Source organism: Talaromyces atroroseus (genome assembly GCF_001907595.1).
Source record: "Talaromyces atroroseus strain IBT 11181 chromosome Unknown scaffold_3, whole genome shotgun sequence".
NCBI classification, from domain to species: domain Eukaryota; kingdom Fungi; phylum Ascomycota; class Eurotiomycetes; order Eurotiales; family Trichocomaceae; genus Talaromyces; species Talaromyces atroroseus.
Window position 1 is genome coordinate 722,096 of NW_017971435.1, and position 14,290 is coordinate 736,385.

A 14,290-nucleotide genomic window follows, 5' to 3' on the forward strand; every position below is an offset into this window, starting at 1 on the left:
AAGACCAGTTTATATAATATTCTTTTGGCGAAACTTATGAAGTCTTTACACTAGTTGAACACACCACGATAGGTCTGACACCTCCTCGTCGAACGGAAATCTTGTGGCTAGCTGAACACAACGAATATTGGCTATGAAGGCATCATTCTGAATTATTCCTCGTCACGAATTACTTGATCAGGAACTGCGAAGTGATCGGCCGTTGTCATGTTGCTAGAGTTGCATAAGCACATGGGCCAAGATCAATAGTCTGTTTCCCCGCATAAAGTTGCTGTCATGTAAGAGATCATTACTTTTTTTTTCACCTTTGGCATAGTTTGCAAGGCCAGTCCGCTATCATAATGCTCAAATGCTGTAGGCAAAGTCTTTAGTCTGAGTTTGAATAGGCGGTTTTGCTCATGCTGAAGTGCTCTAACACAGCTCCCGGAGAAAATGGTTTGGAGGGAAGTAAATACAGACACTATGTTTTTTCTGGAACTGCAGTACGCTTGAAGCCACAAACTACTCCGTATGCAATGCAAGCTAATGCACGACGGAAAAGTTGCACCTCAATTTTCGGACTACAAAGTAGGATCGCCTGACGAACGGTTCATGCACGCTGTCACTAGCTAATTAAAAGCATATTAAGCAAGCTTCTTGCATGGATGCTCTTTGCTTGATCTCAGCTCGCCTATTTCTTTGGCCATCGGAACATTTAGCCCTAATCGATAATATTCATACATTCAGCCAGGATTGCGCACTAGCACGGGTTGATCGACATGCTGCTTTGCAGAATATTGAAATCTAATACTCGCGGATTGGCTGGGAATTTATTCCAAAATTTGTTTGCTTACAGGTAAAGTATATCTAGCTAGATACAATGTTTTCTTGCCCCTGCCTTTGGCCTGAACCGGACCGCTCGATCGAATGACAAAAGGCGCAATTGTATGATCGCTTCAAGGTTCAAGAAGTCTAGCCTTTACTGCAAAGTTTCTGTCACAACTGTCTCCTCGTCGCTGGTCACGCCATTCGCCCGAGCGCGTTTCTTGCTATCACGCTTCTCTAGAAATCGGAGCAGAATCGAGAAAAGCACCAGCGCCACACCCAGACACGAGCAGCCGATAAATGCCGCATGGAAGCGAGGGGACAGGACGGTCCGCCACACGGTAAGTGTCCACCAGATGGACTGGATGTAACTGAAAATATTGGACGCGGCAATGACAAATCCTCGCATCTCATGGTCATGTGGGATCAATTCAGAGTACCAAGCATAGTAGATGCCGGGAACGCCAGCGCAGGTGTAAGTCAAATAGTATGCCGCGTATTTCAGACCTAGGGGCACATCCCAGCAGGCGAGCACGATGCAGGCGAATATGGTTGGAACTTGCATAGCTATGAGCATCTGCCAGCGCTTGCCACGGAATAGGGGAGAGTCCGAGAGAATGCCCGCTAATATCTGCACCACTGCGCTCACGGCGTACTGGCCTGTCGGCCAGACATTGATTTCGTAGATAGAGTGACCCGTTGCCTTGAGCCAGAGGGCAAAAGCCGGCTGGTAAATGGGGTAGCTTCCTTGGACCAGGAAGTATCCGACAGGGAGAAGCCAGAATTGCCACTGGGCCATGATACGGAAGATTTTGGAGCGATCCCAAGCAGACTCGCCCAGAGGCTTCATGCCATCGTCAACCAGCCGTTTTTGCGCCCACTCAATCTCTTCTTGTGTTAAATAAAAGGCGCGGGTGGTTTCGGGAAAGTCGGGGTAGAAAAAGAACCCGAGGAAGGCAATGGGTAGACTGATGATACCGCAGATTATGAACAACCATTGCCATCCTTCGTGGCCCAAGACACCATTCAGTCCATTGTATGCCCCGGCCTGCAAGTATCCACTGAACATGCCAGCGAAGCTTGTGGTGGTATAGAATATGGTCATACGTTTGCCGCGTTCGCGCCTGGTATACCACGAGCCAATGATATACACCATAACTGGAAAATACGTTCCCTCGCAGATGGCAACTAGGAATCGTATTGCATACAGCTGTGATGGGGTCTTGACGGCGGCCGAGCAGAATGTGAAGACAGACCACAGGACCTCGACGGTAGGGATAAGGATCGATGGACGCACCCGCGTAGCCAGGATGACTGCAGGGAATTGGCCGAGGACATAGCCGGCCGTGAAGACGTTGCTCGCATAGGTCAGGTCGCTGCCTTTCATCCCGATGGCCTCTTCCATTCCGGACACATAGGCATTGCTGATGTTGGCTTGGTCTAGATTCTTGCTGAAGTAGCCGAGGCAGGAGATGGTGAGGAAGAATATATCGAGCTTGAACAAGAACCATTTTTCCTTTGCCGGCTTGTCGGGGTCATCCCAGACATAACGCTGGATAGACCTCAGATACCGACTGGCGGTGTTTCGGGCTGCCGGCTGAGACTCCGGCAGCGGATCTGTCTCAATGGCATATTGCGCTTTCGACATGGCGTGTCTTGTCTTTGGTTCTGTTTGTATTTTGTTGCATCTGCCAGTGCCAGCACATGCCTACATAGGTCAATTCCTGCTTATCTCGCTCGGATCGCGACATCTGTACGCCGTATTGAACATCGCAGCACGGCGAATGGACACGCTTCAATTCTGTATGGCGTGCTACATGATATCGGCGCGTAAGTGCTGTAGACTAATCAGCGTTCTGCAAAGAAGGCCGCAAACACCAAAGCACGCATTGCTAGTGCAGGGATGAGACGGTTCGGATTTCAAAGCGCGCAGACTAGCGATGGCGACATTGGCCACGAGCATCACAACATGCGCATAATCCGTGATGTTAATCCCCTCACCTTCTGTGTATATTATCGATGGACTGTGTCTTACAACTCCGCAGAGCCCGAGTAGATTCAGCGAACAAGCAAGAAAAAATGTCTGCGACAACCCTAGAGCCGACCCCGGCTGACGTTCACCAATACGACTTCAGCCGCCTCAAGCCCTACCAGCACCCGCCAGAATCCAAAGCCGACTTGCCCTGGGCTGAATTGGTCACTCTTGACCTCGAGGACTATCACCGATCAGGAGGCAAGGAGCGACTGGCCAAACAGCTCGAGCATGCCGTCCACCACGTTGGCTTCTTCTATGTTAAGAACTTCGGTTTGACTCAGGAGCAAGTCGACCAGCAATTCACCCTCGCACAGAGCTTCTTTGAACTGCCTGTCGAGGAAAAGGAAAAGTACGAAGTCAACTATGCCGCCGCGGACTACAATGGATGGCGCCGGCCAGGCCGACACACTCAGGGCGGCGTAAAGGACAATATCGAGATGTACAACTTTGCCAAGTTCACCAAGGACTTTGAGGGAAAATACCAACATCCTGACCTCCTCAAGGCCCATCTGCCTGAAATAGAGACTTTCCATCGTGCCCTGCATGCGAACGTTGTGCTGCCGCTCTTGCGCCTGTTCGCCATTATCCTGCAGCTGCCTGATGAAGAATACCTGTCTAGGCAACACACATACGAGGAAAAGAGCGAGGACCACTTCCGGTATATGCTATATTATCCACGGACAGAAGAGGAATGGAAAAACAGTAACTATGGCAAAGGTGGTGGCCATACAGATCTCGGAACAGTCACGCTCCTCTTCCGTCAGCCGGTGGCAGGTCTGCAAATCCTGGGTGAAGACAATAACTGGACATATGTCTCGGCTCAGCCGGGCACTATTACCGTCAACCTTGCAGACACCATCTCTCACTTGACCGGCGGTTGGCTCAAGAGCTCTGTGCACCGTGTTGTTGCACCGCCGGATGACCAGAGACAGTATAAACGGACGGGGCTGCTTTACTTTGCACGACCACATAATAAAACAGTCTTAGCGCCAATCACGGATTCTCCAGTGCTACAGAAGGCTGGAGTGCAGCCTAGATTTGATAAACTGGTCACCATGGAAGAGTGGGTTAGGGCCAAGCAGACGCTGCAGCTCAACCCTGAGATTGCAAAGAAGCGTTGGGCCGAGAAGGGCGATGGTACTGTAGAGGTGCTTGCAGGCTTTCACGACAGAAGATATAAGGAGTAGGCCAATGCCTTTTAGATCGGCACTTGGATTATGACTTCCAGCTAAGTAACACTAGGAATCTACCGAGGCATGTACTTACGTCTATGTATCTCTCTTTTACAATGCACTTTGCAATTTTAGCCCTGAAATGACGGGGCTGCCATTTTGAATACTACTTTGAATATTCTAGGGAATACCTAGGTAATTACCGTGCGAAGTACAAACACGCGGTGCCCGATATGGAACCGCGCAACTAGCCGGTAGATTGTTGGGCCATATCAACCACCATTGTCTAAGGCGAAGCCCGCCAATACAATAGTATATTCTGGATCCAAACAAATATAATCGAGAGGCGCACTTCTGGAATCCTATTGGCGCACCTGGGGCCGGGCACCGTACTGTCACAATCTGTTATTGCTGCCTACCTCGAGACCTTTTCTTCGTCCACAATATTCACTGCCAAAAGTTGAGTTATTCCATTTCCTACATCTAGCTCCTTCCAGTAGTACATCAAAATGAATGGAGGTTGATATTTTCTTCAAGCTCCCAGATGAACGGGAGTTTATGCTGAAGGTTTTGAACAGTTTGACCATAGGAGAGCTCATAACCATCGTCAAAAATAAGACCGAACATTATGATATTATTCTTACATGTGCGGGAGCTCCATTGCCACCTGGGAAAAGCCTCGAGGAGTTGGATATTCGTTCTGGATATGTCTTTGGCATTGAGTCTGATTGGGAATCACGGGTGAAAGCCATTGAAGAAAAGGCCAAGGGACTTGCCAAATCCTCGACGTTACCTCTCAGATTCTTACTGCCTGCGCGATGTTCCATGATACGAGGTGTTGAAACAGGGCCCATTCAGCTTGCTGAGCACCTGCTCAAAGAAATACAGAAGGTTCATCTAAACGCCAGTGATATTAGCCAAAAAAGAGTCTTGGGAATATTCAGCATCGGTGTTAGTCGTGAACTTTTCACCGTCCCAGAACGAACGTTGGAAAATTTTCAAGACTTGCTGAAGGCTGGGTACGATGAGAACAATGAGCCGTACTCTAGATTACGAATAGATATTCTTATGATACCTGCGATGATACAGATTCGGCAGAATTCAGGCATACCTTATCAGTCATCAGACTTAATCCAATCTAAGAAACGGAAAAGAGGTCAGAATACCCCACGAAAAGATCTGAAAATGTTTTTCGAATATGAGCTGCAAACAGAAATTACCGACCCAGAAACTAATACAACTTATGTACTCACTGGCCGCGCTGACTGGGCGGCGGGACACAGTGAACGAGGAACTTCAGACTCTGTCTTGGTCTGTGTCGAAGCCAAGAGGAGTGACATGTTTAGCACTGTCGAGGCGCAGTTAACGGCGTATTTGGCGATATGTCGCCATGAGAGATTGATAGCCGAAAAGCATGTTGTGGCTGTGCAAGGATTCGGCAGTGATGGTGACCGATTTCTGTTCCAAATTTTGACATCGGATAGGATTCTCTACCAAAGCAAGATCTACGATACCAGGGATAAGAATGACCTCGAAGTTGTGTATAACTTTATGATATATCAACTTGAGGCTGCAATTCACCTGTCCCCAACATGCACGCCCGTCAAAGGCTCGCAAGTGATCAAAAAGAGATCGGTCAAGGAGAAAGGGACGGATCTATACTCGAAATTCGGCCCACTGCCCATTATCGACGAAGGTACAGCAACGGTGCCAGACGATGTTGACTTCAAGGCCTATCTGAAGAGCACCTATGGCAGTAAATATTGATTCTAGCACAATGGAAAACCAGGTGTACTTCATTATCAAAAGGATACTGGAAATCTGTAATAAAGACCTAGGTGCAACTTCAATGTTAGCTAGCTGATCTGAATTATGGTTAAACATTCCAGTATTGATTACTGCGTTCGATGGGGTGACAAGAGTAACCCGCTCTGATTGGCTGCACCGAGGATGGAAACCCCGAGCCAATGATTGGTGCCCGGACGAATTCATCCGCTGTGGGGCTTTGCATAATCTCTATATAAACAGCTTACTTCAACCTCTTCTCCTCTTGATTCATTTGATTCATATATATACATGGCTCTTGCTTCTACTATAAGCAAGATCTATTAGCAGAGTGAAAAGTGAAAAATGGTTGCAATTTCAGATATCCGTAGGAATATCGCCTCCGTGAAAAACCTCGGTTCTGGTCTGGTCGCAGTGTTTGGTACGTAATCGATTTTTCTCTTACAGTTACACATTTACTGCCTATTCAGCTATTAGCCATTAGCCAGGTATCAGGCTAATACTAACATATAACCTAGTCGGCGGAACGAGCGGCATTGGCTTATCAACAGCCCGTGAATTCGCTCGCTACGCCACTGCACCTCACATCTACCTGATTGGGCGTAACGAGGTCCAGGCGTCTGAAATCATATCCGAGTTACGCTCAATTAACGACGCTGCCACAGTGGATTTCATCAAAAGCGATGTCTCTCTGCTAAAAAATGTCGATGTGGCTTGTCAGGAGCTTCTGAAGAAGGAGACAAAAGTCGATCTGCTGTTTTTGTCTGCTGGGATCTTGACTATGAAGGGGAGAACGGGTGAGTTCCCTCGAAATGAGTTTCAATTTGCTTGCCTCATACTAATAGCACGAAATAGAAACCATTGAAGGCATAGACCGAAAACTCAGTCTGCACTACTATTCGCGCATTCGCTTCATTCAGAATCTGTTGCCAACATTAAACCAGGCCGCAGCAGCATCTCCAGGTAGCTTTGCGCGAGTAATCTCCGTTCTCGGCGCCGGCCATGAGGGCAAGTTAGTCGACGGAGACAAAGATCTCGATCTGCAGAAGAACTACAGCTTATCCAACGCAGCCAATCATTCCATCACCATGACTTCCCTTTCGATGATCCAGCTAGCCGCTGCCAACCCACGCATCAGCTTTATTCACAGCGCGCCAGGTGGTGTGAACACCAATTTTGCGCGAGAGTTTCACCCACTCACAAAATATCTATTTAATGCTCTGTTCTTCGTGTTATCGCCTTTCAATTCAGTAATTGGTCTTGTCCCGCTGCAGGATTGTGGTGAGAGGCATGTTTATCTTGCTACGAACCCTGCGTTTGCGCCTCGTGGTGGTGACAAGGTTGAGACGTTGGGTGCTGATGGTGAGAAAGGCAGTGGGGCGTATAGGCTTGGTCCTGCTACCTCGATTGTCAGTCATTCTTCGCTGCTTCAAGGGTATTTGGATAGTGGGATGGGCAAGAAAGTGTGGGAGCATACGGTGGAGATGTTTAAAAAGGCCACTGGTACCGCGTAATCAGAAGTATTTTCATCTCTAGGAAAACTGTGGTGTATGTAATAGGTGTTATATATATGATAATTGATAAATCAATCTCCGTTTCTCGTTCCTTCATTCAAACTCTTGACAGCTGTGTGTGTAAATATGTCTTTGGGGTTGTATTTCCCCAATGTCCATAAATATCCACAGTTTCTGTTTAATAATACTTGTTGGCCTTTGCCCAAATATCCCCCGAAGCAAGCAACGTGCTCACACTCATGGCGAGGCCCACTTGCGTCGGCGACGCTCGGATCCATCCCAGGAAACTTCCCGGAACCAATATGTCGCACGAATCTATAATGAGGCTCTTCACGATAGGCATGAGATCTCGCCTGGGAGGAATTGGATCTTCTTGTTTTTTCTCCTGGCTGTTCTTCTCATTGCTTCCTTTGGCGGGCTGCTTGCTGCTAGGAGATACTTTTGAAACTGTTGGAAAGAAAATTTCAATGGTCGACCCAATGATGCCCAACAGTATGGCGTAGAACCACCATTTGTGACACTCGACGACGAGTACTTGGGACCAGGGTGTTACCCATAATCCCATTGCATCCAGCTTTCATGGCAGGTCAGCAAACAAGCACAAGGTCGGTCTGTAACGGAAGGGTGGTTACAATAGTAAAGTCCTCCAACAAGAAATAGATCCCCAAGAAAGACCATTTCCCCACAGAGGCTATCTTTTTCACCGCATCAAACTCAAGTGATGCCGGGGTCAGCCAGGCCGAATATCCAGCGTCAAAGGCATCAATGAATCTGAAGAAACGTAAATAGCGTCTCGCTGGAAACATGCCGAATCAATTAGTCTTCAATCTGACACGAATGGCTCACAAAACTGAGACTTAGGAAAGACTAACCCAACGCAATCTGACTCCTCGCAGATGCACATTTGAGTGCATACTCAGCATTCGGTGCGTACGAGACAAAAATGCTAGAAGAAAGGACTGTGCAGATGGCTTGTATAAACCGAAGAGTCTTCTCGATGCCCAGTGGATGCGTGTTTGTGAAATTGGATAATTGCTTCCACAGCGGTGGTGGGAGGGACTTTTGCTGTCTCGACATTTTTATTTGTTTTTCTTTTTTGGGTCTTGTCTATTGGATATCCAAAAATCGGGCCGGTAACTAAGCTTATCGGAATCTTATCGGTGCCGGCCAATCACGACTTCCTAACCTAAGCATGACAGCCACGTTGCTAAATGAATAGTCTTGTCTTGTCTTGTATGTATTGATTGTATTGTATGTGCAGCTAACTTGTCAAAAGTAAATCGAAGGCAAAGTGAGTAACAATCATCGTCCCTTCCCACCAGAAATATCCTGTCCCAAGCGATACCCTCCAACCCTCTCCCATTCAACCTTCTGTCTTGTAATAGGCAACTGTCGTCGCAAGCTCTTAAAAGCACCCTCGGCCAGCCGGCTGAATGCTCGGTTTAACTCTTCCTGGTGATCGCGCTCGGCAGTGCCGATCTTGGACATGATTGCCTCGGCAGAGATGGACGATAAGGGAATTGAGACCGGCTTGGTGGTGCTCAAAGCAACATTGCCGTCTTCGTAGTAGTGCACATCAACGTGGATATTGCCGGTAATAGTGGCGGAAGAGGAGGAAACGGGGACTTGGTAAATGGCACGATAGCGACCGTTCCTATATACGATAGCGGATTAACCTTCTAGACATAAGAGTTCAACTAATGAATCATAATGACTTACCAGAAATTGCTCGGAGAGTAGCGGTTGGCTACCAATACGATAGCAACCGCAGTGTCGTTCTCGATGGGATACACCCCATAGGCGGAGTTGGGGTAATGCTCAGTCGCGTGGGCAGACAGGGACCGAAGTAGTGATTTCCTAGTAGTTCATGTAAGTAACTGCGGTTGTATCTACACGAAATGCCAGGTTTGAGAAACATACACAAGATCACCGTTCTGAGAGTCGAGGGGGTATGATTGTGCCGCGGAAGCTGTCTGTTCGGACGCAAGACCTCAGATTAGCTTAAAATAAAACGAAAGAGATATTGTTGACGAGCCTACTTGTGTGATATGGTCAAATTCAAAGGATGTCGAGCTCTCAACATCGTAGTACCGGTCTCCGTCCAGTCTATTGAATTCGCTCACAATCACCTATTCAACCAGCACGTTAGTAAGTGCTTCCAATCTTGACAATTCGGCAAATTTCAATCACCTCCTGGCTGCTCCCGGGAAGCTTCACTGTAGCTAATTGCTTCTCGTTATAACTTTTGAACGCAGGTTCGAGATCTGGGATAATGTCCTGTCCATCGGCGGTAAGGGCCTTGATGTCTAGCAAAATGGTTGTCCTGTTAGCGACTATGTCGAGCGATTCAGAATTAACAATAGGCTTATGTCGTACCTGCGACTACATCGGATAACTATTTCAGCCATGAGAATTAGTATCGATTATCAATTTGCTGCATCACGATGCGCTTGATGCGAGCTGAAACAGGAACGGCGTACCTCTCCGGGGGGAGCTCCCTCGATGAAGGAAGATGCAATTTCGACTGTGGAACTCATGCTATTTGATCGGTGAGATATTTTTGAATGAGCGAATGGCAACCTGAGTAGCAGGAACTATAGGCGTGGTGGCGGTGCTGTTTTGATTGTTGATTTTGCGGGGTCGCTGCTGCGTGTTGACACTTGAAGGCGGTCAGGCACATCCTAGAGACGTCCCGCTCAAGGCTTTACTGTTTACGTGCGAAAGATTTGTTGACAATCAAAGTAGAATTATTTATTGTATGGTTTCGTATTAAAAGATATTAACATGCGACTTGCGCTGAATACATTGATGGGTATAATTGGGTAACAGTGACAACTAAAACAACAAACACCATACTCCAGCTAATCGACCTGAACTCGGAATATGCGAAGAGACTCATCATAAACAGATTTGAAGTTTTGTTTCGCCTCGAGGTCAAAGGGCTGAATTGTTCTCCACTACGCCTTCAATGCGATGAGGTTGCGAGACCAGCGCATAGTAGCACTGTCTGCATTGATAGGGCGTTTGATAATCTCGCTATTGTTCTTGAGACTGATAATGATGACCTGAGGCGCGACGAAGAGGATTTGCAGCCATGCGACTCGGTGAAAAGAAAGAGTCAAGCCAGAAGTATCGCTCACTCAATACTCATATTCATCAACCCGTCATTCGTTTCATTCATTCCTTGTAAGCCGATTCGTTTCAACCCGGTCGGAGTAGCTACAGAGCTAGTCTGTTCACTCAACAGCGCAGCAGCTGTCTTGGGAGGAATAACCCACGCACTACTGTCTTTGACAGCCGAAGCCTGTGATAAAACTGGACTGCTTTGAACGCTCATGCCGGGTGACACGGCACGTCTCTTGAAGGACTCTGCGTCGAAGCCATCATCACGCCGACGTTTGCGAGAAAGTTCACTTGCCAAAACCTGATTTACCGCCTGCGGTGCCGGAGAACGCCAGTCCACATCTCGTCCAACAGCTGACTGCGGGGTTTCCATTGTCATATCTTCGCCGACAATGGAAGATTGCGTTGACAGGCGACCTGCCGGTGGCGGAGTGCGATAACGACCATCAAACGTGTCCCAGAATTTCGCGCCGCCTGAGTTCAAAGAAGCCTGGTTGGAAAAGTTGGTTTCAGGAGCGCTTCGAGTTGATGTTTCAGACACTGAGGTAGTAGAAGTAAGTTCTTCTAGTTTCTCTAAAGGGAAACCAGGAGTCTGTGTTTCGACAGTAGAATCGCTTTCGCGGACCTGCCGGATGACCTCGGCTTCTCTTTTTGCTTCGCTATCAAGAGGCGTGCTTTCTTCCATCAATGCTGCACGAACACGAGAAAACATTTTTGGTTTAGGCTACGCAAGTCAGTAAAATCAAGTAAAGTATTGCAGTTTGCTGACTTACTAATAAGTTCCCCCGTCGAGTCACGGCGCGACGGACTACTCCCCGGGGACCATTCTCCGCACTGCCTCCGGGACTGTCTCCCCTTGGTGGTCGATTTTCTCCATCATCGCTCATATCCGAGAGCTGAAGATCACCAGTCCCAAGGCTGAGGCTTTCTCTGCGCGACTGTAAGACGCTTCTGGACATTTCACGAGCAAAATAGCCCCCATTTGATGCTTCTATGCTCTTCATTGCAGGTGGAGACAGCGGCCCTGGACTTGGCTTATTGCTATTTCCACTGGCACTACTGGAGCTATGTCGGCTGTTTCGTGATTTGCGAAATCGTGCTCGCTGGAAACTGAGTAGACTCGCCGCGGCTGGAGAGTAACCTCCCATCCAGTCGTTTCCTGGACTTGGGACCGCACCACCAAAGGGATTTGACAACAGTACATTAGACGCTTTGCTCGCCTGTGGTGTTGTGGTAATCATCATCTCGTCGCGGTCGGCATTCATTTGTTCTTCATCGTCATCGTCATCGCTACTGCTAGTGTCAGACTCCAGCATATTGACGCTTGACAGCGAACTGGACATTGTCGTCAGATTAGCTGGCACGCTGCCTGATTGGTGGGCGAGACTTGATCCGGGCGAGCCAAAGGTGGATGTATTGACTCCTCGACGCTGTGGAATGTTCACCCCGCGACCACCAACGTTGGGAGATGAGTCAGGCGAGGACTCAGCGAGTGTTGAGTGATGTAGATTTGTGCAGGCACGGGAGAAGTCTAAGCCTCGTGATCGACGAGGTATCGCCGATGCGGGCGATCCATAAATCTGCGCAGCGTCTAATTTTGGAGAAAGAGGGACACGGTTGATGGGTGCAGATGACCCTGGTGTAGAGGGCACAGGAGTGTGTCGTGGAACTTGGAGTGAGAGGTTTTGAAGGGTGGAGTAACGAGTTTGGGTCTTTTGTGGTGTTATTGGACTGTTTGTAAGCGACATATCATCCTTCGTTGACGGTGGGAATTCCCGCGACCCTGAAGGTTGCAATAGCGTGTGTTTGGCAGCATCCGATAAAGAGCGGGACTTGGGAGACAAACGCGATACTTCAGTTTGTTTGGAATCACCACTCGTACTACCGGTGGTATTATTTTCTTCGCTATCCGACTGTTCTATGTGCCTCGACATTTGTCTCTGCAGCCAATATGGTTCTGCCGCTCTCATCTCGGGCTGCAGGGACTTAACGGGAGGGCCGAATTGCGAGGCTGGTATCGTCGACATTGGCGAATGCGTATATACTGTATTGAGAAACAGTTATGTTATGATGGGGTGAGCAGGAGGTCGCATCATCTAGGATGCCATTTTCCGGCCAAAAAGAGGGCGCAAAAGTGGCAGCGACGACGTAAAGCCCCGGCTCGCTGTAAGGCAGCGTTCGGCCGGAGCAGTGAAGAACGTGGATGTCTGTCGTGTAGTAGAGGACAGTAAATGACTTCAGCGAGGCGCTGCACGTCTGCAGGACAGTAACTTGGGTTAGACGCTGTCTGTGGATGGTCAACTAAGGTTGACGTTGACGTCGAAGTTCACTTGGATGTCCACCAGGGCGTGACGCCGGGATTGGCCAATCACCGCCCTCACATACCCGCCCCCGCCAAGAGTTCGTTGTCTTCCTGCCGCAACGGGTAAAGCGGATTCAGTATCTACACTGTGACAGACGGACGCAGTCTTTCACATACAAATGCCTTTCTGCTACCTAAGCTATTACACGTACATAAACGGCAGGCCAGTTCCAAACCGTCCACATATTCAAGACGAACCTGCGTCTTCAACATTGGATATCTCCGACAAAGTTGATAATAATATACAATACAACGTGTTCCTTCATATCCTTTTATCGTCTACCTCTTTCACCACGGGAGCCTCTGAGCGGTAGGCTGGCGGTGCAGGCGCCTCCGAAGGCGATGATGTATGGCCTGAGTCGGTCGAAACAAAGGATTTGTTGGAGGAGTGCTCTCGTCCAGGGTAAGGCGGCGCCAACGAGAACTCATTATAGTCCGGGTCACGGGATAATTCGTGGGTTTCGTTGAATGGGTCTGGGAAAGAAGGGGCCTGATAGCGACTATTCGTTGGTTCGTAGATGTCGATCTCAAAGGACTCTCTTTCCTTGTCTTCGTCCGCTTTGAATTGCCGTCGTCTTCGTCGCGCGAGAATAAATATGGTAACACCAGTGACTATTAGAAAACTGTGAGGCTTTTAGCCCTGTCACTGAATCTCATCACCTTGCATGATCAGACTAGACTAACACTCCCACTACCGCCGCTGGAACGGCATCTTCAAGCACTGTGCTGGTAGGCTTTGCGCAAGCGTCTGAGTTTGGATCGGACTCGTCGCAGGCTCGACGAAAGAGTGTTGTAATCGTATCCATATTTGCAACCGAATGAAAGAATACCTATAGTAAAGGCGAAAGTAGTGCTGACTGACAGGCTTCGAGGCGAGGAGACGCGGTGACAAGGCGAGTGAGTGACTGGATTTGAGGTCTCGAGGACCGTGTTCAATCAACCGCCGTTCAAGGGCATTGACATAACAATCGAGCGTTGTGAGGCGAGATGGCTTTACGGCAGGAAAACCGGCCCCCTTAGTACGGAGTCAGATCGAGGAACGGAGTAGTCACGACTTAACAGTGAAACACTGACTCCAGCTCCGTTGGCGGTAATAGAGGAGGGCCTGTCACGGCATGTAAGGATACCGAAATACGAAGATATTGGCGAATAGTCTGTGACCATTGAGCACATTCCTGTGTCTGCTTGGCGTTATGCTGGCATTTAAAATACCACTAGCAGGGCCACGCAATTACTAGTAGTACTCCAGTCTCCAAGTCTATTAATAAATTTAAAAGCCATGAATTTAGGGAGATATTTGCCGAAATAACACGGCCTGATAACATCTAGTATAGAGCCTATGGTACCGACAAGGCCCAGTTGAGGCCATAACCCACACACAATCCGTATACCCAGGGAGACTGATGGTGTTTTACTGGCATTTAGAGGATAGAGAGAGCAGAGAGTTGCTAATTCAATGACTATAGGCTAAAAACTACGGGACCCACTTTTCAAC

At 48.4% G+C, this 14,290-nt stretch overlaps 5 protein-coding genes across 5 annotated transcripts; 3 read left to right on the forward strand and 2 right to left on the reverse strand.

Moving 5' to 3' along the window:
• Nucleotides 1–958: 958 nt before the first annotated feature.
• UA08_03296 (hypothetical protein) lies at nucleotides 959–2,452 on the reverse strand (the record flags this gene model as incomplete). Its single annotated transcript, XM_020265581.1, has 1 exon — nucleotides 959–2,452. The coding sequence occupies one exon, from the start codon at nucleotides 2,450–2,452 to the stop codon at nucleotides 959–961; it is 1,494 nt and encodes a 497-aa protein (XP_020121263.1).
• A 431-nt stretch (nucleotides 2,453–2,883) lies between these two features.
• Nucleotides 2,884–4,026, forward strand: UA08_03297 (hypothetical protein; the record flags this gene model as incomplete). The annotated part of the gene is made up of 1 exon (XM_020265582.1): nucleotides 2,884–4,026. The coding sequence occupies one exon, from the start codon at nucleotides 2,884–2,886 to the stop codon at nucleotides 4,024–4,026; it is 1,143 nt and encodes a 380-aa protein (XP_020121529.1).
• A 498-nt stretch (nucleotides 4,027–4,524) lies between these two features.
• Nucleotides 4,525–5,778, forward strand: UA08_03298 (hypothetical protein; the record flags this gene model as incomplete). Its single annotated transcript, XM_020265583.1, has 1 exon — nucleotides 4,525–5,778. The coding sequence occupies one exon, from the start codon at nucleotides 4,525–4,527 to the stop codon at nucleotides 5,776–5,778; it is 1,254 nt and encodes a 417-aa protein (XP_020121528.1).
• A 363-nt stretch (nucleotides 5,779–6,141) lies between these two features.
• On the forward strand, nucleotides 6,142–7,310 carry UA08_03299 (hypothetical protein; the record flags this gene model as incomplete). The annotated part of the gene is made up of 3 exons (XM_020265584.1): nucleotides 6,142–6,217; nucleotides 6,315–6,593; nucleotides 6,652–7,310. The coding sequence occupies 3 exons, from the start codon at nucleotides 6,142–6,144 to the stop codon at nucleotides 7,308–7,310; spliced, it is 1,014 nt and encodes a 337-aa protein (XP_020120977.1).
• Nucleotides 7,311–8,612: 1,302 nt separating this feature from the next.
• UA08_03300 (hypothetical protein) lies at nucleotides 8,613–13,601 on the reverse strand (the record flags this gene model as incomplete). The annotated part of the gene is made up of 14 exons (XM_020265585.1): nucleotides 8,613–8,964; nucleotides 9,030–9,167; nucleotides 9,231–9,283; nucleotides 9,350–9,439; nucleotides 9,501–9,616; nucleotides 9,687–9,705; nucleotides 9,791–9,848; nucleotides 10,451–11,157; nucleotides 11,207–12,477; nucleotides 12,819–12,846; nucleotides 12,913–12,929; nucleotides 12,994–13,015; nucleotides 13,079–13,418; nucleotides 13,480–13,601. The coding sequence occupies 14 exons, from the start codon at nucleotides 13,599–13,601 to the stop codon at nucleotides 8,613–8,615; spliced, it is 3,333 nt and encodes a 1,110-aa protein (XP_020120978.1).
• Nucleotides 13,602–14,290: the final 689 nt, after the last annotated feature.